Source organism: Taeniopygia guttata, chromosome 4 (assembly GCF_048771995.1).
Source record: "Taeniopygia guttata chromosome 4, bTaeGut7.mat, whole genome shotgun sequence".
In the NCBI taxonomy this organism is placed as follows: domain Eukaryota; kingdom Metazoa; phylum Chordata; class Aves; order Passeriformes; family Estrildidae; genus Taeniopygia; species Taeniopygia guttata.
The window spans coordinates 13,153,855-13,179,485 of NC_133028.1; the positions used below are offsets into that span (position 1 = coordinate 13,153,855).

The 25,631-nt window shown below is 37.6% G+C and overlaps 1 protein-coding gene across 5 annotated transcripts in view; it reads right to left on the reverse strand.

The window, feature by feature from the left end:
- Window positions 1-321: 321 nt before the first annotated feature.
- Window positions 322-25,631, reverse strand: part of SLC2A9 (solute carrier family 2 member 9) — a 100,282-nt gene continuing 74,972 nt past the window's right edge. For 4 of the 5 annotated variants that reach the window (XM_072928007.1, XM_072928006.1, XM_072928008.1 and 1 more), the window contains 2 exons: window positions 13,187-13,314; window positions 322-3,958 (listed from right to left, as the gene is read on the reverse strand). In XM_072928007.1, coding sequence (XP_072784108.1) covers window positions 3,701-3,958; window positions 13,187-13,314 — 386 coding nt within the window. In that variant the 3' untranslated portion in view covers window positions 322-3,700. The remainder of the gene's footprint in view (window positions 3,959-13,186; window positions 13,315-25,631) is intronic. The other variant, XM_072928009.1, reaches the window with a different exon arrangement.

A 25,631-nucleotide genomic window follows, 5' to 3' on the forward strand; every position in this document is an offset into this window, starting at 1 on the left:
TATTACTACCACTAGCCAGTTTTAATAATTTTCCTCACGCTGTTGTTGGCATTTTTATTTGTAAACGCCAGCATAAACATATGAAAGAATGAAGTGTGGAATCTGATTTGAGAATCAAAATATAAATAATGCTTCAAAAAGTATACAGTTTCAGGGGCGATTTTCTTCCTGTAATTCCCAACCACCCACTGTGGAGTTCACAATGACTTGGGTCATCCAGACACAGGACTGAACAGTCTTGTACTGGGACCTACAAAACCCCAGGGAATTGAAATGTGTGCATGTGGAGGTTCAGATTTACCCAGAACAAAATCCACATCATTTAAATTTTATTCCAAAGGTTTATTTTGCAATCACTGTGCATGGACATAGTTGATCACACAGACTTGTGGTACCCATACAAATACCAGCTCACAGTACCTCACCCCAACGTCAGACAGGAAGAGGGAATGTGGCACCACACAACACTTTCTGACAAACACACAGGCTACAGACAATTAGATACATTCAACAAGAAAAAAATAAACTATAAGTTGCTGATATTTTCCATGTTGTCCTCTCATTGCTGGAAAAATTATAGCAGCGTAGCAATGGAAAAAAAATGTATGGAACAACTTCAAGAACAACACAAACTCTCATTAGGGTCAGAGATGAGAAAATTAATGAAATACTGGCACATCTGAAACTTCCACAGCCCAAGGCAGAGGACACTTCCTTGGCCAGTGAACAAAGCACTAGTTTGGCCTGGAATTGCTTTGAACATTGGATGGCAAGGAAAATCTGGTGAGATGTGGAACTCCCATCCCACACTGTACCCAGTCTGTAGCAGCTCTTTGCAGCCACGCAGAACATGTGTGCCCATCTCAGGCAGGACCAGAGAGGGCAAATGGGATTGCAGAAATGAAAACACGACCCCTTATGTTAATGCTGTACAAGGCCCCCAAGCTGTGATAGGAAATTCCTTTAGACATCTCTACCTATGCATTCAGATCTGGGCTCCAAATGCAACTGTAGGCAAATGTAAGATGATTTTATTTTTGTTGCAGAAGTCCTGATTTCTGATACAACTGCTGTATCAGGTCAGCATGATATTTAATTGAAGTTATCCAATGGCAACATTTTCAACAGTGTCTATAATGTGCATTGATAACAGCACTAAGTGTTAAATTCTGCTCATTCTAATAATATTGGTTTCCAATCTTGCCACCTTGGCTAAAAGCAGATCTCATCATACCATGTTAGCAGCCCTAATTACAAAGAAAGGTAATTCCCAGTCTGAAGGAGTGGGTCTGAATTTGCCAGTCTTGCCCTGCAGGCAAAAAAAGTAAATTTTTCATAAAATTTCCTGGAGGGCTGGCATTCACATTCAGTGTTTAATAGCCATTCACTTAGCAAGCCTCATGTAACCCTTGGAATAGGCAGCTAAAGGCACTGAAAGGTAATATTTTCATTTATATATAATTTTACAAGTGTTTATTACAATAATATTTTCCTCTACAGTATTTGATTAGCTTCCATTTATGACTGTCAGTTGGAATAATCCTGCTTTGCTCTCTTTCTTAATAGTAGCACCTAACCCATACATTTTTAATTTTTCTCATATATATTTCATTTTCTTGCTGTACTTCTATTCCAGTGGAAAAAAAAACCCCATAAAGTCTGGCATAAAAGCACCCATCAATTTTTTGTCAATTATCTAGTAATGAAATTGCTCTATTAGGTCAGCTTACAATGTCTGTGGTAAATATGCCATATACAAATAAATCACAGCGTAAAATTATATACATAAATTAGTAGTAACAGTTGAACATTAAGATCTCTGATTTTAATTTATAGTGTAATTTACAGTGTAGAACAAGACAAAAAACAGCTTATCACTTGGAGAAATACAAACAACCCCCCCAGATACTGGAAAATAATTATCCATTGTGTGTGCGTATATATGAATATAAATCACAGAATCATAGAATAGCCTGGGTTGGAATGCACCTTAAAGATCATTTTGTTCCAATCACCCACCATGGGCAAGGACACCTTCCACTAGAACAAGTTGTTCAAAGCCCCATCCAAAGTGAACTTGAACAATTCCGGGGATGGGGCAGCCACAGCTCCCATGGGCAACCTCTTCCAGTGCCTCATCACCCTCACAGTAAAGAATTTCTTCCTAATATCCAATCTCTAGCTACCCTCTTTCACATTAAAGCCACTAATACTAATCCATTGAATATTAATATATATTCTATATTTGGAATATATGTATATTCATATATGCATACATATATTAATATATATGCAAATTTTCTCACAAAAATGCTCCAAATACATGAATTTCTAGATTAGTAAATATAACTTGGGGAAGCAGTTGACTCTACCTACATGCTGCAGTTTCGTCTTGTGTCTTACTCCTAACTGAGAGCAGCTCAAAGACTTACTGACTTTTCATATAAAACAGTTTTTTAATTTTAAAATTCTTGTTACCCCTCAACATCCAGGTACTTCGAGGGATCAAGAAAAACTGTTATCAAAATTACAAACTGTAAAGATGATGTTCATTTAGAAGAAAATCCCATGAAGTGTTTGCTGAACCCCTGAGAACCTGCTCAATCTTTCTCTCATTAAATCAAGCAGTTTTACAAAGCTTTAGACAGCTTAGAAACTTGCATTAATATGAACTAGGCCTGCTGCTTCAGAATCTAATGCCCAAATAAAAATTAGTGTTTAAGAAAGTAATAGGCAACCAAATTCCTATGCAGAGATCTGAGTGCTAAGAACTAAGTTATCAGGTCTCAGAGAAATTTGGGCTCCTAAGACTTGTTTTAAAAGAAATTTGAAAAGAAAAGGAATAAATAAAAAAACAATTAAAAAACCCCAACCCTTGCAACACTTCATGTTTGAATTCTTGTTTCAATACTATGCCCTGCACATACCATCAGAGTTCTCTCACTTCCCCATGAGGTTTAGTTTTCCTTTCATATTAAACCTTTTAAGTTTAAAAATTAAAATCATGTAAATATATATATTCAGAGAAATGCAGTGCCAGCAAACCCAGAAACTATAGACAACTCTATTAGTAGTGAATCAGGATTTGCAAGTGAGATAAGGAAACTCATCAGGACCCAGAGCTGCCCATTTGTGGGAAGGTGGGAGATGTTCAAACAATGCAACTGAAAGTCAAAATAGCTAGAAAAGGAATGGGAGCTCAGGGAAACATCATTTCAGTTCTCATGGGCAGCTTGAATGACATCTTGGGAAACATGGAGAAAAACATTCTGGTGCTATTTCAGGTTTGCTTCTCAGCAGACCCCCACTGGGATCTCTTCCCTTGTCCCTGCCTCCTCCTCCTCCTCTTGGAGGGAGCATGTACCCCTCCCTGTGAGCATACAGGGCTGCCCAGCCAGGTGCTGCTCAAAACCCTGGCTCCCCACTGCCACTTCACATCTCCAAGTCTATATTCCCCATCCCACTCACTGCATCACTTGCTCCGCAGGTGCCAAGGAAACTTCATCTCATTTATTTTATCAGTTGCCTCTCCTCCCACCCCTCATTGTCTCAACTGTTACCCCAGCTGCTAATGAGTTCACCCATACTCACTTAGAACATTTTCAAGGGAAAAGCAGTTCATCATAAAATATACAGGTTGTGTGCTGCTATAAATGAAAAGAGCACGCTTTCCCCCATTGCCTGAAAGAACATCCTGGGCTTACACAATCCCTTTTATGGCTTCCCCATTGTCCACTGAAGATGTGAAGTTTGATTCTTGTTCTTCACTTGGTTTCCTCTCCCCTGGGTAGTGGTTCATCTCTTGCATTTCTAAAGCTACTTTATTCCTTTTGGCAAATGCTTGGCTGATCTCATGAAATGTCTTATTTTTTGTTTCAGGCAGGACAAAAAACAGGTAGGCTGCTCCTGCAAAGCAGATGCCAGCAAACACTAGGAAGCAGTAGGTCTGTAAACCAGCCTGTGAAAACAGAGGAGATGGTCATTACAAAAGAGAAAAAATTCAGAAGAAAGGCAGGAATGGTTTGAAAGAAGAAATGGGGAGTATGAAGCAATTTTAACCAAGTACAATGCATGCTGGCACCCATTGCTAGTTGCAGTGCTGAGAAGTTCATAAAAATGCATCAAATTTTGGTTCTTCCAACATTGCCTGTGGCCTGTCGACAGCAAAGCAGGTTCCTGGCACAGGAGCACAGAGCTGCAATCTGGGCAGTGCTGGGAGACACCAGCCTGAGCTGGGGAGAGCAGGGGAGAGCAGTGGCAGCAGGAATCCTGCACCATGCTCAGCTGAGCCCGGCACTGCCCCGGGGATTCTGGAAATGAGGCAGGTGTTTCACTGGGTGGTTCTGCATGCCCCTCCCAGGTCCTAGGTACTGCTTTAGCAGTGCTGTGCACCTCTACAAAACCTATGGAAAAACTGCCACAGCCAGGGGCATCTTCATTACAGCTTTGAGTTACAGGCTTTGAGATTTGCAAAATAAATGAGGAAAAACCCCAAATAGCACACATTTGTTATCACTCTTATGGTTCTGGGAGTTCACAGCAGGAAAGAAAAATCCATAAAATGCATTCCTTTTCATGCTAGAAAGTGTAAGATTTAGTTAACGGAATGCAAAGTACAGACCATATTTGAATGTTATGGATTTTCTTCACTGTAAAAACAAAGAGTCAATGTAAAGAAGTTAATTTATAAATTGATTATAAAGGCTCCATCCAGCTAGTATGAGTTGTACTTCACTGAAACCTAAATATTTCTTGCCTAGTGATTATTAGATTATTTAGCAACTACCAGTTACCTTTCAGCAGTACAGTTGTGAAAAAACATTTGATAAATAGCATGTTGCTATCTGAGCTCTGTTGAACTTGGAACAGGCTTGATATTATGGCTCCACAGAAGGCACATACAACATTTGAGGAAATCTCCCTTCCTCCTCTATTGATTTACACTCTCAAACACCCAATGTACCCATATTTTTCTAATTGCTTTTATTAACAAGGCTGAATTAAACCAGAAAGGGCATCTCCGACTCCAAAAGTAAAGCAACATTTCTGTGGTGCCTCATGTGAGGACATGAACAGCAAACCCAAGGAGAGCCACACACATCCCCTCAGGTGCTGCAAGGCTGAGGTTACCCCAGGGAAAACCACTCAGGACAGAAGAAGCAGACCTGTCTTCCTCAACATACATATTTATAGATGCCATTAAAGGTATGTAACTGAAACAAGTAAGACAGAGCCAGTAACCTTCATTTTACACATTTTTGTAATAGACTCTCATCACTGTTAGTCACACCAGTCCTACACTGCAGGCTGGTTTAACTCCCTGCTTTGGGTGCTCAAGGTGTGTGCAATTCTTAGCACTGTTTTTATGTTTCACTTGCTCATTATGCATCATGCGTGGTGTGCTAGAAGAACATTAATTCCTGCGTGGAACAAAAGAAGAAAAATGGGTAAAACCTTTCCTGAAGCTGCTTTTTAATACCATGGCTGATTTCCAGCCTGCCTAGTCACAGTGTTCTCTGTTTCTGTGGATAATTCATTACCTAGTTCAGTGCTTCAAATCCTGCCTGTAACAGGAAAAGCTAGCAAGTGCATTCTCTGATATTGTCTATGGACTCTAGAGATCATCAATGTTTTTTATTAAATCCTAGAAGCATGAAGTCCTAAGCAATCTGACAATTGGAAGCCAAACAGTGTGAGTAACGCAGAGGAGAAATATTCCAGCAAATAACAAATAGAACTTAATAGAACAAATAGCTTATACAGAGGCAGAAGAAAAAGGATAGAGTAGACAGGAGAAAATAATTTTGCACTGCCTCATAAATCATCCTGTCATGCTAAGAATTTAAATTTTACATCTGGATCTTCAGCATTTGTAATTGTTCTTCAGCTGAATGGCAGAATTTCAACCCAGAATAATGTTTTTAACTTTTTAAAATTTCACTGAATTAAATATTCTCTATGACAAAAGTGAACCGTTAATACCTCATATAAATAAACATGGCAACTAAATAATAACAGGTAATAAGTAACCTGTATCTCTTGGTAGTGCAGCCACAACTTTGTCCCCCTTTCTAATTCCTCTTTATTTCTTTGCTGTCCATGAGCTAAATAAATTAGTGCTTATTGTCTTTGATTCATATCTAAGTAAACCCCTTCTAATTGAACTAAACATTCATGACTGCATGTTTTATTTGCAATTATTTTACATAATGTATTTATATTTATTTGTAGTAATCATGTTCTTCTTAATTTCTGCAATCCCTTAAGAAGTAACCTTCAAGAACCTCCAACTGAATTTTCACAGAGAATAAGCTAAAAATTAAATTTTGTTATAAATTCTGTAAGTGGGGTTTGTAGGGTTTATTGCATCCTGCAGGATTTGTCCAAGAGGCCCATAATTCCCAGGCAGGAGGAACACTGCAGGGTGACCACAAAAATCCCTTTCATCACCAGCCATTCTTCAGTTATAATATTTTCTTAAAGCTGGTTATTATTTTACACTCACAGCAAAGAAAACCACTCATTCATAAACCTTTTATGTCATCCAGAGTTCAATTTATTTCACCCAAACCTGCATTTGGCACAGAACATCACATACTAATTAAATTACTCATTATAAACATGAAACCTTCTATATGCACTGCACGCTGATAAAGGTTGTAAGACAGAAACACAGGGTAAAGGGGGAGGAAAATGTTAAATCACAAATCCCAACTCAGTAAAAACCTTTAGTGGGACATAGGTGGGATATAGCGCAGCCTAGATGTTGAATTCATTTTTATATGTTTCTGATGTATTTTGGATTGCTTGGTGCTGGAGGAAAGATCTGAGGGGTGGAACAAGCAATAGATTGGCCCAAATATGTCTGATGTTCCCATCAGAGAACCTAGAAGGTGAGATAATGTGGTGAAAAAGCAGTAAATGCTGAGCTATTGAACAATGGCTACTACAGAAAAGGATACTGATAGAGAGATCTGCCAGGAAACAGGATCTTTGCTCCATGAGATTTGTATACTTTATTGATTTCTTCACCCCACGTTGGGCCCCTCCCTCGGGGTTCCCTTGTTGCAGGGAAACCCTCCTGGAGTGGTTCTGTATCAGGGAAAGGAGATGCACAGGACTTTTTCGGGCTTCAGCTTCTTGTTTATTGTTATCTTATCTAAAGTTTTGCATGCCGTCTATACCAGACTCTGCATGCTGCAAAAGCACCACCAAAATGGCCAACAATCTCTTGTTACAAGGTCTTTTAAGACCAGACTATCCAATTAAGAAATGACACCTAGATTATTTTCCCTTTTAACCCAATTACTGAAGCCTCAAATCCCACAATGTGGACTTTTCTACCTAATCACAAGATATCACCCAAACCCATGAAGAAGAAGGATGAAGGCCAAGAAGAACAACCTGCCTCTGCCCTAAAACCTCCATCTTGTTCCCATCTGCAACATACTAAAAATCTCAAAACTTAAATTTCTAACCAAATAACATGCCATACTATTCTTTCACAGTTTTGTGGACTCTAGTCTATCTTGAAGTCTTGGAAACTTTCTTCATGAATGACGATCAAAGTCAGAGTTTCTCTGGGGGTCAGGTCCCCTCAGAGCAGACAGAGAAATATTCCCTGTGCTCTGGGTTCCCAAATGCTTTATTTATATTGGATATTATTCATGTCCATGAAACCCACATACATCACTGACTAGTTGTAACCACCATAGTCTCCTAACTAACCTGTAGTTCCTCTCTTGTTTTACTCCTTCCAATGTGCTAGAGGTGAGCCTGCTGCTGCTACTGTACAAGTTAAGCCACAGAATATTGCTTGTCCTGGGCTGGAGTGGGAATAAAAATCTGAGGAAGAACTTCAGTTAAAGTCTTTTGTGACAAAGCATGGATTTTCTGCAGCTCTGGGTGTTTGAGCCTACAGACATGGATGGCCTCAAGATTCTTCACTGACATGTACATTTTGAATGACACAAGAATAATGACAACGTATAAGATGAAATTGAAAAGGCAAATCCTTTTTCTATGCTTTGTGACAGTATTTCATCTGCTATATGGAGTAGAAGCCCCAGTGTTCAAAAAATTGAGTAGTTGCATCCACCAGAAGAGTAGCTTGACTCCTTAGCAAAACATACAACCTCTGAACAGCCAGAAGGGGCAGGTAAAAGAGGAAGGGATCATCAGAGGAAGAAGTAAAAGCAAAACAATTCTGAATGGAAATTCTAAGCAAATAGACAAAAACAATTCAAGGAAAGAGTGTGGTTTCTGTAGCTCTGCATTTCCTCACGTAAGGACAGGTTACTGCCTCTCTCTCTGCTTCAAGCAGCAGCAGCAGCAGCAGCAGCAGCAGCAGCAGCAGCAGCAGCAGCAGCAGCAGCAGCAGCAGCAGCCCTGAGCATGCAGGAAGCGCCGGGGCAGCTCCATCCATATCCCACCCACCCACTCATGCTGCTCTCTTGACACTGCCTGCACGTACTGCTCAGGTTCAGCACACGCTACTCCTTTCCAGAACAAAGCTGCTTCTCCTCCCCCACCAGCAGGCAGCCCTGCCAGAGCTAAGAGCATGTTTTCTTAGCAGTACCTGAAGCCAGGTTTTACGTGCATGGTTAGAAACCCAAAGGTCAGAAGGAGATCAGAGCAAAGCTCTACAGCAGCCTGTGCTTGGCAGCTGTTTTCCCTTAGCATTTCCCTAAGCCTAATCTGCAGGAACACCCAAGGTTCAAGGGTGAGCAGAGTTTCAGGTGTTTTCCCAAATAGCAGCAGTGCTGTCTCCTGCTAGATATCCATTCAGAGCCAAGGGCAGACACACAGTGAGGATCCTTGAAGGGCCAGGCTTTCTGGGGTTACTGAGGGTCACCTGCCCTATCAGGTGTGCAGGGGAGAGCAAAGGAACAGCAGGCACACTTATTGATGCAATTTCTTGAGGGAAGCACCTACTAAGCCAGCAGACTAATAAAACCTCTTCAAAGCAGGATTTACATTGGATTTTTTGAGGCTGGCAAGTGCTATTGCTATACAGGATATTTAATAGTTAAACATAAATTTTTAAATGCATCACCTTCTATTTTAATACCAGCTTTCTAAGGAAGTCATTTGAAAAACAGCATTTCTGCAAATTCTGGACAGCTGAATCCTGAATTACTCATTTTTGTCTTTTCTTTTCTGCAGATGATCAAGGCTTTGTATTTGTGGGGAAAAAAAAAAAAAAAGGAAAACCAAGAAATTATTTACCTAAGACACATGCAATTACTACAAGAAAGAATCAAAGCTGAGGTAGTCAGGCAATTCCCCCAAATCAGATCCCAGGCATAGCAAGCAATAAGGCTTGAATTTGAGGATGAGATACAGCTGCATAACCTACATATATGAATAAGTAGGTGCAGCTTTGCCACATTTTCTTAAGCAAAAAGGTGAACAAACCTACCCCCAGCTTGTGATGGGCTGCGATACACATTAGAGAGAATGTATAGGCATTTCCCCACCTCGCTTTAAATACAATACTAAAGAATACTTAATTTTTAGCAAAGTGCCAAAATGAATGAGCAAAAGAGCTCATTTTTTTTTAAAGCTAAAAAGGAAACTGAAACCAATAAAGACCCTAACATTGAAATGACCAGAATTCTGGTTTTAATTAAAAAACCTGCACAATTTGCTACTTTTGAAGCAATCTAGCTGAGAAAAGTCTTCCTGTTAATAGCTTGCATGCTGTGAACACCAAACTCTGAAGGAATCTAAAAGTAGTTGAGAGGATCATTACGTGCTATTTAACAATGGTTGCTTACTAACTTAACACAGTCAGTAGCAAAAGTTAAATTCTAATCAGGACTGTGATACTGGAAACAGGAAAATATATATTCTAGGACAGATACAGCAAAGTAAATGAGCAAAAGAAAAAATTCTGAATTAATTTAACAAACATAACACATTAATATTTTTAAAACAAAACTTTTGACTCTTCCCAGCAAATGCCAAATGTGACTCTAATTCTCAACTTCCAAAGTCACAGCCCCTGACACTAGCAAAGGGTTCTCGCATTTGGAAGTTTCCATAAAGATTAGTGTAATGAGATGTGGGTCAAACTGGATTTTGAAATGGTGAGGTCAAGTGATAATGGTTTGATGTCTTATAAAATCGATCAGCAGAAAAACTGTTATTCATGTAGACATTTGACTTCACTTTCCTTCACATTGATATAAGGCAGTGAAACAAATGGATAAGGGCTAGTGTCCTTTACCCTTTGTCCTTCTTCTGTTCCAGACATAATTTAAGGTTCTGCTGAAAGTGCAGGACAATGAGGAAGGACAGAGCACTGAAGTATAATGCTCATGAAAAGTAATTCCTAGGTAAAAAATTGAGACATTTTTAGACATGAACTACAGTTTCAACCATGACCTTCACACACTCACTATTTCTTCATAAAAATGTAACAGATCCTTATATTGTATCCCTGAAGTGGGTTGCTTCTAATTAAGATAAGCACATCTAACCCTCTGATAGCCACGTTTCATTTTCTCGTCTTTGAGGGGAACTTTAACCATTTCCCTTAATACAGGGACGCTATCATTACATGAAACATACAATGTATTTGAAGAAGCTTAAAACAGCTTAGCTGAGGGAAACTACCCATAACTTTCTGTGCACACCTGTTACTGAAATCCTTGTGCTGAGATTGAAAAAGTCAAGGGATACTATTACACAATAAGGAAATGATAAGGACAAACAAAAGACAATCTTGCTGAGTAAATGAATCTTGAGGCATGAGAATGAAAATCTCTGGTGTAAAACTAAGGAAGAAATAAAGTAGAAGTAAAATAGAACCTCCAGAAACCAGTATATATGACTCAGAAATACTTTCTCACAGGCACAAATAAATTGGTTTCTGAAAGGAGGAAAATAAACATACATACAGGTCTTGGCATTATACTAATAGGCAATCTGAACTAAGGCTTCAAGGCTTGTAGCACCTTTATCCCATGTGATACTGAGCTCCTTCTGGATCATAGATCCAAGCAAATTATTTTGGTCAGACCCCAGATAAGTGTGAAACCAGTTTTCCGCAGAGCAATTCCCTAATCATAACAGGATATTCCTCTGCATTCCTCAGTTATTGGAAACGTTTGTATTAGGAGGAAAGTCTGAAGATGAGCTGTTCTTGAAAATTAAAAATATAAAATACATATCAATTTAAATATTTCTTGAATATGTACTAAATATACAATGTGACTTTGACATCAAAAAAAGACTCTGCACAGTTTTCTAGAAAGAGAAACTATTATGACAGAAAACTTCTGGAGAAATCTGGTACTTTTTCCTTCAGTGTATTACTAATTTACCATGTAGTCTTTAAGTGCCTCATAACAATCTAATAGCACAACATGAAATATGAAATAAAAATTCATCAGCATGTAATGAAAATAGTGTGTTGGGAAATTATTTTGTAGTTATTGATGTTTAGTAATTCTCTGTATTTATGCAACGCATTATAAAAAGTAAACAGAAACTTTTTCTAGATAACATGTAATTTAAGGTTCTGATACACCATTGGATTACTGAAGTCTATCCCTGCAAACTTATTGCTAATGAAGAGTATTTCTTTAGCACAAGAAGCCTATCCTATGGCACCAGAAGTTTTTGGCCCTTTAGATTATACTTTTCTGCTGTTTTTTAGTTCCCTGTGCCTGCTTCAGCTTATTGCACTCATTTCCACATATATATACATTCTAATTTCTGATTTATTGGGTCCCTGTTCACATTGCAGGACCTCAAATAAGTAGTGATGAGACCTGGAAGAGAAGCCAACTTCAATGGTTTTTTTTGTTAATTTGTCAAAAAGTTATTTGTATAGTAGCTTTTCAATCCCATCCATATATTTTAATGTATGACTCAAGCCACTCTTCGATTATATTTCTCTACAGATGGTTGAAGGGCAAAAATCTAGTCATTCAAATTAGTTAATTGGTGACATTTGGAAAACTAACTACTGGTTGATTTTTTTAGTAACCCTAAACTTAACAGATTTGTTTCCCAAATGTTTGGAATAATTTTGTAGAAGCATACCAAGGATCAAAAAAAGTGGCTGCTATTTTTCAAGTAATCAGGTTAGTATTTAAATAGACAGGATTATGCATTCATCCTGTGAAGGTGCCTTAAAGATTTTTTTTCCTGGTTAAGGTTTACAAAATGAGCTAAGAAGAAGATACTGCCTTTATGTGAAGAAAGTGGTGACTCATAAACTGAATTTTGAGAATAAGGTTGATTGAAATAGGAAAAAATTTAAAGCTTGGGAAAGAGGAGATGTTCTAGTTTGATCTTGTGAAAAAGCTTTAAAAATCAAAGTCTGAGTAACACTGCTTTCATCTTTAGGTACAAACTCTAAGCTTTTTCTGCTTTTATTGCTCTCTTCTTTAAAAGAAAAAAATCTCCCAAAAAACCTTCAAGCTGGAAATACAATTTATCTTCATTAAAACTAAACTGGATAATTTTCTAATCACACAACTGGATATTTTTATGACACATAATGATAAATTCCCCAAGGCTACAGCAAACTTCATATGGATGCATACTAAATCACTCAAAAAGATTTAATATGCAGGTGGAAAATTATAAAATGCAGTTTGCCAGTTTGCCTTTTAATTTGAATTTACTGAGGATCTTTTGAACAGTTTTCACTATTAGCAGAACAAGTAGGAATTGTTTTAAGTTGCATGAATTTAAATCTGACAGCTAAGCAGAACTCAGGGTTATCCCCAGGTTTGTGCAGGAGACAGAAACTACAACTTTGGAGAAATGTGTCTGGATAATTTTTAAAAAACAGAACAAAAAAAAAAAAAAAAACAAAACAAACCCCACCACAAAAAAAACCAAAGCAAAGCAAAACAAAACAAAAAACCCCAAATAAAAGTATTCTGAGTAAATGCTCCTAGATTTGGGCTCTTGTTCTGTGTCCCTGCCCAGCTGCCATGGAGGCAGGTGGTAGAACCAGAAGTGTCTGGCCAGCTGGGCTGGAAGGGAGGATCTAATGCTATGAAAGCAATCACTCCTCATTTTCTGGAAGAAAAACCTATTAAACCACACAGAAACATCCATTTAATGGGGCTGCCCCATGGGCAAGGTCAGTTTTTCAAAACCTCAAGGGAATTGTCTACAGCAGCAATAGCACAGCATATCAATTACCAAGGATGCTGAGTACCTGGATGAAAGGGAAGAGCAGTCCCACTGTGAAGTTGCAGAGCCAGTTGACTGTCCCAGCTATCATGAATGCAGCTGGCCTCTGTGACTGCTGGAAAAGCTCTCCAGTGAGGACAAAGGGAATGCCACCTGAAAGAGGGTCCAACAAGGCAGTGATTTTAGTAAAGTCCCCCACCCGTCAGCAGAGATGAACAAGGCTCGTGATGCACACCTCCATGACTAGCACTGCTCTGCAGCTCTCTGCAGGGCCTTCTGAAACACATCTCTCAAAATCATATTTTAGAGATATGACATTTCTTTCTTTCATGCCATCACATCTCCTGCTTTACATTCTTTTCAGGAATGACAAGCAGATAACAGAGCAGCAAATGCACACAACAGCTTCCAGAGCATTATGCGATGAACTGTTCATTCAAAATAAGAATGATTGTTTCTACTACAATGCTTGAAATTCTGAAAATTCAGAGATCTCCCAAAATACTTTTAGATCTTAACAGTTGGAAAGATGGCTCCAAAGAGACTAACTCTTATTTTTTTTATAATTATTACCCACTTTATTTTAGCAATAAAAAAGACAAAACTTTTGCTTCACTATGAGTATACTTGTCACTGATTCTTATTTAATATATTCTCTTACCATATTCTGCTGGCACTTCTGGCGAGGTCTATTTCTCCCATCAGCCAAGGACTCTGACCTCCATAATAACAATTGAAGTTGAATACCACACTTGTGACATGTGTTTCCTTCCACTTAGGCAGTGGACTATTTTGTACAGCACTGGCATATTGCTGGCCTGACAGTAACCCCCAGGGAGTAGCTGTCTAGTAGCTGAAAGTCTCAATTTATGATCTTTGGTTTCCTTAATTCCCATTGGATATTTCCATAGAAATATTTCTATTTTTAGAGAATAACCTGGATTTTATTTGTTGATCAGCTACATAATTCAGTTAATGTTACACATTAGACATATATCTACTTGCAGAATTATTTCATTACAGTTTGAAGAACTGTACAACTAGTACCATCAATATTCTGCTCTTACCAGTTTCTGTCTCTAGGTCCTCAAGTGTGCTGGTATTACCTGTCTCACTATTCACCTTTGTAGGCAAGACCCATACACTGTGTAAGACTATGTAAGTTTTCCCTCAGTTTTAAGCCCTTTAATAAGATAGTGTAAACGACCAAAACTATATTTATAGACATACTTACTTTCAAAAATGTCTATAGCAATACTGACCTCCAAAAGATTTATAAATTAATAAGAAAACACCAATACAGACTTATCTATCCACTGGGTTTTCTCCTTGCACATCTTTTCTTGGTCTATGTGCTAATCTTTTGCGCTACCTTTACGCTTAGACATTTGTGAATACATCTCTAAGTGCATTATAGGGCTACATCCTTAGGTAGCCCTTTGTGCTCAATGGCCCTGAGCTTAAACATTTGCACCAGAAGCTCCTGTGAGCTCTGTGAGATGGGGGCTTGCAAACATGTAACATGACAGGCAGATGACATGTGTTGTCAGACATTCTTCCAGATGCAGAATCCATGAATATGTGCACAAAAGAAAGGCAATGTGATGCAGCAAAGAGCTACTCTCCATCATGAGTTAGTGTGGCTTTTTGTGAGAGCATATCTGAAGTGGTACCAAAGCCTTCAACTGAACTTTCTGTGCCAAAGAGTGCCCGTATAAATTACACCAAAAAAAAAAAAAGAATAAATACATTTATTTACTCCTACTTTACATGTAGGAAACTGAGATATGAAGAGTTTAAGTCATCCAAACTGCAGCTTTGTATCTTTCTACAAGACATATGTAGTACCGGAATTCTGTGACTAAAAAAAAGTAACTTCTCCCAGCAGCAGTTTGAACATGTAGAATAATTATCTGAACCCCCAAAACTTAAAAAAATTCCAGCAACTTGGGGCCTACCAATGCTTGATGGCTTCCAGTGGTCATTCTATCATACCCTTAGGATTTGGGTTCAAATGGCAGCAATCACATCTGTTCTGTCAGCATCTGGTTTGGGTCTTAAATACCCTATGAGGCTGCAGCTTGCCAGGACACTTGCCCCTTGGAGAGAGGAAGATGTAAGATGACTTATTTATGATCATTTATTCTGTCATGCCTTTGCTGTAGGACAATCTACAGAGGTGTTGCTGTTCTTGTCAGTAAAATAAAAAAGGCTGTTGGAAGCAGCATTTGGAAAAATACATATTGTATAAGAGAAAAAAGCCAGAGGCAAAAAAAAAAGTACAAAAGGACAGAAACCTATCAGAAAGCATAAGTGTAATGGAAATAAAAATGCATGGGCACTATCTTGGAAACAGGTTCCTTGAAATTCCAATTTAATTTCTAAGAACATATCAACTATCACTAACTTTCAAAAATTCTGTGGAGGAATGGGAAGGGTAGCACAGACAGACCTCTCAGCTTTCTCATGGTCTAGAGAAGTACATCCACAGCATCACAAAACAGAAAGTCAGCTTCTGTAGAGGGATGACCTAAAAGAATTGTAAGGAAGAACCAAGGAGTCTGAAAAGGGAGCTGAACCAAGGAACCAAGGAGCTGAAGGAAAACTGTAAAATCTTAAAGACACAGTCACTGAAGGCACCTGAGATGAGCTGAACCTACAGCCCCAGGATTCCATCCTCAGTCATTTCAAGGGTATCAGAGCTGTGCTCAAGGGCTCCCTTTCTCCAGGAACTCAGTGTTCTTTGAGATACAAATCTGAGTGCCCGGGGCTGAAGGAAGCTTTATTATGCTTTGGCTACATAAGCTGGGTCTGAGCAGAGATCACAATACTGTGGCACCTTACCAACCACTTTTCAGTCAGCCTCTGCTAGGTACCCTACATAATCATTGGCCAGATGGGTTTGTGCTAGCCTGTGCTCAAACATGGAAGCTTGGAAACTACTGTCAAAAGCAATCCAACAAACCATGGAAATTTTGGAATAGTCTTTAAATGCTTTGTGATGAGTTTTGCAATTTTAGCATGTATTTGAATGTGGGTGAAATAATTCACCAAAAAGCTACCTGATGATCTTTCTCATGGAGGATGAACCTGGCATTGTTTTTTCCCCTGGAAGATTTTCCATACAGTTTTCAGTGAATCAGCTTTATTTTAGCTCTGATCATAAAACAAAAAAAAAATGTCTATTAGGATTTCCTGTAGGAGTTTTTCAACAAGGTAGCTTCCAAACATGAATTTAAATAGATAATGCATTGACCACATATTTACAGTGATTAATTTCTAGGTGTGTTCAGGCAGTGGCCCCACGGCAACCCGAGGGTTTCCAGCCCCACCAGAAGGACAACCCATGGCCACCCAGCCTGGTGACTTCCTGCAGGTCTCAGCTCCCCAAATTCTGCCCATTCCTGGGGTTAGTCTGGGAATCCCCAAAAGCTGATTAGGGCAAGAGCCTCCAGACTTTCCAACTCCACGCTTTGAGACAAAGAGGCTTTGAAGTTTTGAGAAAACAGACAACTACCTCGCAACAATGTTGTGTTTGGGGGGAAAAGGAGTCTGTGGAGCTTCAGATATGATCAAGCAAAATGACTTTTTCTGGAAGGCAAGGCATGTAGGGAAGACTGATATATCCTAATAGGGTTGGGAGATAAAGTAGTGTCCCACTGAAAGGTTTTGCTATTTGCAAGTCAAGGGCCCTCTAGAGAGCAGCTCTGCAAGAGAAGCAGTGGAAGTGAGACAAAACTCCTGGAAGATAACTGCTGGAAAAACAACCCAGTGTTCTTCAGAGGGAGAGCAAAAGGCTGTTAGTTTCTACCCAGACTTTAGTTATTTAAAAACCACAAACAACCCCCAACTTAACCAATGAACAAAACCCCCCAAAATGTGCAACAAAACCCATAGGAAAATATCCTTCAGGAATACTGCTAGGGAGAGATGCAATGCAGGTACTGAGTTTCTTCCATTTGTGTAGGTCTACAGATAGAAAAGAATTTTGCAAAATAGATATATCAATCTTTATAAAGGTGTTCTGTCACCTGTTAGATTATTTTAACTTGCACTTTGCATTTGATTGAATAATACCCCACCAAATATGACATTACAGATATGACAGCTGTACCCCCAGCAAATCCTGCTGAGAGAACTGGGAACAGAAGGTGTGACAGGGGTGTACTGAGTCACAGCTTCATGCTACAGACTTTTCTAGCTGTCTGCAGCTCTTCTCCACAGGATAATTAAGTAAAACAGGCACTTTGTTTGTAGAAAATGGTGTAGTTCATTAACCACATAAATTTGTACCATTTGAATCTTTTCTGCCTTAGATTAAAGGCCACTTGAGTAAAAGACTCAAAAGATTTAAAGCAGTCAGTCTATAGCAAACAAATGTGCAAATGCTAAGACCAAACTAAACCACACAAATAATACAAAAGCTTGAAACTCTGATATTATAATGAATAGTATTTATAATTATTAAGGACTAGATTTTAATGCAGTGTTGTGTGAAAGACTTTTTTGCATTGATTAATTTGTCTTTGGTTTAGCATCTATATAAAACCTGCTATTCCAACAGCATTTAGAAAGTAATTTCTGGAGGTATTCTGAACTTTGTTGGTGCAAGGCAACCCATATAATTCAGGGCAAATAAAACAAACAAACTAAGCAATGGTGCAGAACAAAAATATTGATTCACTCTGTTCTAACCTTAGTAGTTAAAATGCTCTTTCTTGGTTCTCATCAGGTAATTTACATTAAAATGGTTGACATACAACAACAAGGCTATTACATAAAATAAAATAAATCACAAAAAATTCTTTCTAGGTCCATTTAGGTAACTAGTTCTAAAGCAGATATTCCATGCAAAAAACCACAATACCCTTATCTGAACCACCTGATAATTTCCTCTTCAGTGAAATTCTCCCCCTCTTGAATATTAATTTGTGTGTTTTCCTATAATTTTTGCTTCCATAAGTCAGTGCACTCAAGCAGAATTTTATGAGCAATCTTTTACTGACTGAATAATACTTCTCTGAAAATTTTTTCAACAAAAGAGTTATCATATAACTGATGAATCCAAATATGCTCAGTACTTTAAAGATATTTTTCTTTAGAGGAGTTATAACAATTCCCTTTGAAATACAACTGTTGGCTGTAAACATGAGGAATATATTTAATCTTGAATTTATTTTAATTTATTAATTTTTTGTAATATTTAAATTTTTGCCTCTTTTATTGTAGGAAAAACCAGCAGTATGTAGGCCATTCTGAAGAAAATGAATACATTGTTTTTTTTTGTTTTTTGGTAACAATTTCAATCTATTGGGATATTTGGTAAGTTTTAATTAATTTTTTTTTTGTTATTAATGCTGTTTGATTTTTTTTTTTGGACTTGGCTTTTGTTTGTAGAAACTGATCACCAACGTTAAATTTCTCCTCTGGTTCTTGGCAACATTTCTTTTTGCTTCACAATTATAATGCTGCATAGCTACCAAAGAATAAAATGCAATTAAAAAAATACACTCAACTTAAATGGATATAAACAGTTAATAGTCTTTTAAACATTTCCGCCATATATTCAGATCCACCTTATAACATCACAAATCTAATTATAGCCCAACTTTCTGTTCTATTTGAATGTGAAGAACATTTTTTTTACTGAGCTATGAGACTATGTAATAGAATTAAATTTATAATTATTCTCAGTAACAATGATGATTAGGCACTTCTGTTCATATTCAATTGTTAAAATCAATTATCTCAATTATGAGAACAACGATGAAAGTGTTTTTACTATAATAAAAGCACAAAAGTGTCCCTTGTATATTCATCCACTATACAGATGGAGGTAGTGTGGGAATACCCAAATTAAAAACTCATGTTCAGTCCTAGGTAAGAGAAATATTCATACAGTCTTATCACTGTATGAGGACTGAAAGGAAGAAAAAAGCCAACCCCTATCTATTCTAGTCTTATTACTTCTATGATAATCTTCTGAAAGAAATATAAAACCATCAGACATGATTTCCTGTTAGGAATTCAAGTTGACAGAGCATTAGCACAAAATGCTGCTGGTTGTGAACCTGCAAGCTAAAGAAATCTTGTGAAGTCAGTATATTTTAACAAACAAATTATTCATGCTAGCAGTGCACTATTACGTAATTGTATAGCTGCATTCATCCTGAAGGACGCCAACAGTAAAAATAGTGGGCTAAATTTTCAGAGAAGCTGGGACTGAAGTGTTCTCCCTGTCCTTCTCATCTTTAAGATGGGTAATAGACAATGTCTGTTTATGATTTCAAGAAACTGTTGAAGTTTTTAGGACACATGGTCTCAGATGCCAGTAATTGAAGAAATTGGTTGCTGCTACAGGATGGTGGACAAGGTATGAGGAGCAGTAGTTGTAGAACTAATGAATGAATGTAAGACAAATAACAAAAAAATATTTTCCTTACTGTGACCAATAACCAAAGCAAATATAGCAAATTGCAGTACTGCCTTGCTAAAAAACAGAAAGGAAAAGGAAGAGAGATTCAGAAGATGCACTTTGACTAGAAGTACCAGGTGAAGACAGTAACAATCCTGCTGTGATGAACAGTATAAGCCTTCTTTCTGATGAAACTCAGCAAGAGGTCACATAAGCCATAATTCTGTACTTCCAAATTAGCGAATTTTCTGGAGGAGGGCAGATAACATCTGGAGATTTGAAGTCTGTTACTGGTGTTTATTAATCTTTCTGTGTAGTATGTTGGCTACCAAGAAACACTGTCTGGACTCTAAAGCAGTGTTCATTGCAACATCAAACTAATAAACTTTTGCATTTAGATCTTAGCCATGGAGATTAGTCAGAAATAGATGAGATGAACACAAAACTTTGCTGTGCATTGTGCCTGGGAATACAGGAAATAAAAATATTTTAATTGCCTTACATTCATTAATTCTACATCTTCTGTTCTATGTATTTATTAGTTTGCACTTTTGCAAGTATAACTATTTTATATGAATTCACAGAAAAAAACAGTAATTTTTTTTTACTAGGCTTTCCATATCCAGTCCCTATTCATGTGGATAATATACCTAGGTCACTTACACAGCTTTTGAAGAAATGTTTTATTTCATGGTTACATGAACCTTTAAAACACATGGGTGCATTTTTGCACCAGTACATTTCTTCAGGGTTGTAGTTGTGAGCCATCAGCAACTAATTAATGATCATTCAGGAAAAGCTGCTAGTTCAGGTAGGAGGAGTGCTGTCAAGTGTCAAAGTATTCACATTTTGAAAGCTTCAATTAAGATAATTTTTAAAATCCATTGTTAGCGGGATAAAGTTCATAAGTTTTCCTGCTGCTGAGAACTCCAGGTGTCACCTCCAGAAATTCCTTTATTCAGCAGATACAATTACCTTTCAAATACTAGGGGTTCATTTTTCTTTAGAGCTGCCACTAATTATAAAGAATTTAAATAGCTTTTGCCGCAGAACCATTAAAAGCTACACATTTTCTCTATGCTGCTCTTTAAGAGAGAAGAATTCAAACAAAAACTAAAACAGGCATTAATGCCAAAATATATGTTGAATGACACTGTATTTAATATATTCAAGGGACATGTTATCCTCTCCCCCAATATAAATTCAATGAATACTGAAAGCAATTCTCGCTTTATTTCTTAACAGCCTAAAAATATCGGTTTGTTCACTCACAGGCAATCAAAAGATAAATTCTCAGCTGCTTGACTTGGTAGAAGTAGTTGACAATACTCCTGCCCCCAGGGGTCGGCAGCACCTTTTCCAGGGAAGGCAAGGTAAATGAGCCTCCTGCAGCTGCGCTGCACAGCCCACAGCTGTTACATGGCTTTGGCATGGCAGGCTGTGATGGCTGCAGACCCAGCCTTTTCCTAAAAACCTGGGAAAACTAAAGGTATTTCTGCACAAATACCCTCCATGTCCAATGCAGGAACTACTTGGTATTATCCAAGAATGCCTATCTGCTGGGAAGATTATAAATGGTTTTAGTTTATAGAATTAAAAAAAAAAAATTGAAAAGTAACTGAACCTTTCAAATCTACAACTTTTTAACTAAATATAGAACAGTATGGGTTTATTTATTTCTTTATCACAGCATACACTTTTCTGGTACAGAGAGTGGTTTTCTTTTTGCACTCAAGCAAGCTCAAACTCTTTCTCAAAGTGGACTGGCATAATGCCTCTGTGGGAGGCCATGTGTGTTACATCCCACTGTAAGTGGAGAAGCTAAAATATCACACAATGCTTCTCTAAATGCCTATTTCAGGCAATAATACTGATACTGCCTTTCATTGCAGTACTTTTATACCTACATGTGTGCTATCACACCTTTGGTTGTTTCAGATCCAAGAGCTGATTTTTATCTTCTTCACTCATGACATTTCAGGCTGAACAAACCACGTCACTTTCAAAGTGACCCTTTTATGACAACAGCTCTGCTTTCCATACAGCTGCACACTGGCATTCAGAGTGAGAGCATGGACTGATTTAAACTTTAAATACCAAAGTATCTTTGGTATGCCTCAGGGCACAGTAATGATTTCCTCTGAGTTTTCTTTTGTTTACCTTATAATGTCAATTTAAAATGGTATTCGATTGTATTCATTTTGTTCAGCTGTGATAGGGAAGACTTCACTCACCTTCCATAAACCACGACAAATATTATAAAACTCTCAAAAAGAGACAAGCATAGGTGGAATATTTTTCTGGAATGGCCTGGTTTGTTGATATTTTTCAGCTGTGTTTGAAAATGCAATTGCTATAAAAAGTAACAACTGAAAAATTAAGATCTTGCTATCATAAAATTACTATTTTTTTCAAATGCATCTGAGTTTCAGTTTTACTGATTTCCCTTTCCTGTAATCACAGTGTGACTGGAAACATACCATTGATCTGATTTTGTCATCCTTATGCATACTAAATGCCTAAATGCATTTTAAAAGTAAGAATTTAAGTAAAATCATATAGACTCATGTTTGAGCACAATAAATTCAGCCTTATCTGTTCTACATGGAACTCATCAGGACTTCTGTGGGGGAGTACTACTCATCCACAGAAATACTTACAGGATTCAAGACCAGAATAACAACTTCTAAGACATTGCATAAGACTGTAAAGCCAAAATGCCTGAAGCCACTGTGTATGACTTAGCCAGAGACTCCTGCTTTCCTCTCTCTGGTGCCACTGATTTAAAAATAGCAGCTATTGACAGAAATTAAGTCAGGGGCTGCATTTTGTTGCAGTGACCAGCTAGAAAATCCCTCTGGCCACATGTACATCTTTGCAGATACCAAGGACTTTAGACAGGTAGAAACAAGGTATGACTCTATGCAGATGATTTATTTCACTTAGAAATAAATAAAGAATCCATGATTTGAAGATAAAGGAATCCAGGATCATATTAGATCATCTGGTTCAAATACAATCCTTTCAGGCACTATTTAATTCTCAACCTTCTCTGTGAGCCATTATGAAGTTATTCTGCATCTTTTCATATATAAATCTATTTTCTTCACCTTCATGGTTTCTTCAGCTTTGCAGCCCTTCTTTCCTAACTGCTGCCTGAGCAGTTTTGTGCTCCAACATTCAGCTCTAAGTCATCTCAAAAACAATGACATGATGCCTGACAGCACAATGAGCATTTTTCACATTACAATATAGTGAGACAAGGCATGACAATATGATGTATTAGGTCTTTAAGAAAACATGTAAAAGAATGTGCATACAGAGTGTTCATATAAAACCATTTGTGAAATTACTTAGATAAAATATAATCTGCTATGTGGAAGTCTTCCATGTGATACTTAGAGATATTATTCTTATATTTTTCCTTAGCTAACTGGCATTTTTCAGACATCCTTAAATCCCCCCCTGAGTAGTCTGAGTGTCCAAGCCTTTTTCTCTCCAGGTCATACAGGCATATATGTCCCATTCTTAGAAATCGGCAAAATGCAAAAGATTTCAAGAAAATCACTAATCTCAAACTTGAAGTGCCACCAAAATAAGACAGACTTCTGGCACAAAGATGGCTTGAGTTATCATGATGAGGCAATTGATGTAAAATCAACTCCAGTTTTTGGAACTTCCATGAGTGTTACAGTTTGTTGCAATAAAAGGTAATTTTTCTTTTCTTTCCAAAGGACTCCAAGGAACTCTTTGGAAGAAGGAGCATTACCATGTGCCTTTCTGTGCACACAATGTCTGATCTCCCTCCCAGACTGAGTGGTCAAAGGTTGGGCAACACACTTGTGCTACACAAACAGCTTTTACAGATCTTACTGCCACAATTAGGGCCTGGGGTTATTTCTACGTATTTCCAGTGGCAAAATAAGTCCAGTGCTTCAGTGCATCATGTTTCCAGAGCTAGAAAATTTGCAGAGATTTGAAAGCAACAATACTTGTTCAGTTTCTGAAAGAAGGTATTAAAAGAAGATTGTTTCAAAGCTGGGTATTTTATCAAAACAATGTACCTCCTCCTACCTCCTCCCATCCTTCCATTTAGTTAAAGACAGGCATCATGCCTAACCCCAGCCACCATGGTTTCCTCTCCCTTCTCTGCAGCAGAGCCTTCCCCTCTTATCAAAATTGGATGGAAAGGTGTTACACTTAACCAGAATACACTTCTCAGGAGAAATACCAATAAATCACTTCCTACAAAAATAATGCATGGAAATGTTTTATGCCAGGTTTCCAAGTTCTCAAGGTCTTTACTGTCTTTTTGTTACACTTATTTTCACTGGGAAGGTTATCTGGAAATTCATGCCAATGTTTCTGCAATCCCCAGTTAATCAGTTGATCAGGTTTTTTTCTTCACATGTTCCACTATCTGACACATCTTGACAGGTGGCAGAAAAGCTATTCTCTGGTTCAGAGGATGAACACATAATTATTTTATGTGAGTGGGAAAAACTTCAACAACAAAACCTGCAAGTCCCTCATCAAAAATGCATGACAGACTCACTGACAAATGGGGTCAACATCCCTGCAGACAAATCAGGAAACTGAATGGAATATATTCTGTGCCAGTTTTTGGGTGTTCAGTTCTTTTTAAAAATATTTGGCTGGTGGGAAAAGGGAACAATCTGCAGCAGGTTTTCTAAAACTACAATGCACATTTTTCAATTTTCCCAGAAAATCAAAAATCACTTGCTGGCACAGCAACTATTGTAAAGGTACAATGGGTGAATGAGGTGTTCAAGAAAATAGCTAAAAATAAAGCAGAACCTTCTATTTTTTCTGTTTAAGTCAGATTTTAGACCATCTTCCCTTAAAGAGATTGATTTTGTAGGCATAGTTGAACATGAGGGTTCAGTCCATGAAAAGGTTTCCACACAGGTTTAACTGAAAAAGTGGGAATAAATCTTAGTTTTCCCTTTTTCTTAAATATTAACTAAAGCAAAATTAAAGAAGGAAGACATTTCACATGCACTTACACCTGTCTATCACTATCCAAATTTCCAAAAATCTGCACATTATTTACCCATTCTGTAAAGGAATTACAAATCAATGCACTTGCTCTTGATGCATAACCTGAGCAACACAAATGCTCTCTGCAGATCCTGAAGATGTTCTTTTACTTTTTTCTTTGATTTTTTTTCTCAGCTGATTTGTTTTCTCAGCTTTTTTTTCATTTACTTTTTGCTGGATGACAATTCTTTGTTTGCATCCTATTCTTCGAAACAATTCTTTGAAATGTATCCTATACTTATTTCAGGTCCAGCAAATAACCTGTGCAAAATTAACCAAATAGGCACAATGAAGTAACTGTCTGGGGCAGCATGGCTCCATAATCTATAGAAAAATAAACTATTCTCTTTCAGATCACACATAGATTGTATTGAGCATAAAGGCCCTTTAAATTTTTAGGAAGTGTAGCTTTCTGCTATTTGTCTTTTGACAAAAATGAAGTTTCAAACCACACACATGCCTGAACATACTTGTTTCTAGCATTACAGTCCTCAAAAATATCTGCAAGCTGAAAAGCCGAGTTCAGAAAAATAAAACAAATGAACACCCTCCATGGTTTACAGTAACAGCTGATCCTCACTATAAAGGAGCAGATGGGACTCATACATATGCTATCAGAAAATGGTTTACACAACAGCTAAGCTATCAAGAAGGTATTAGATGTTCTAATAAGAGAGAAAATATTGTACATTTAAAGGCAATTTTATGCTCTAGAAAGTTAAAGCAGTATTTTTATAAAATCAATTCCCTATGTTATTTGTTGTCTTTAGATGGGATAATTTTTCCAAGTACCAATAGCTCAATGAACATAAACTTAATTCATCCTAGCTGAAGATTTGTGCCTATGGAATCTTTACAAATTGTTTTTGTAGTGTAACTATAGGAAGAATTAAGATACTGAGGATTAACTGATAATTGTCCCTGTTTAACCAATAAATGAATGGCAAAAGCTCTACAAAAGACTAGAAGTATGAAAAATATGTAGCTTTATAAT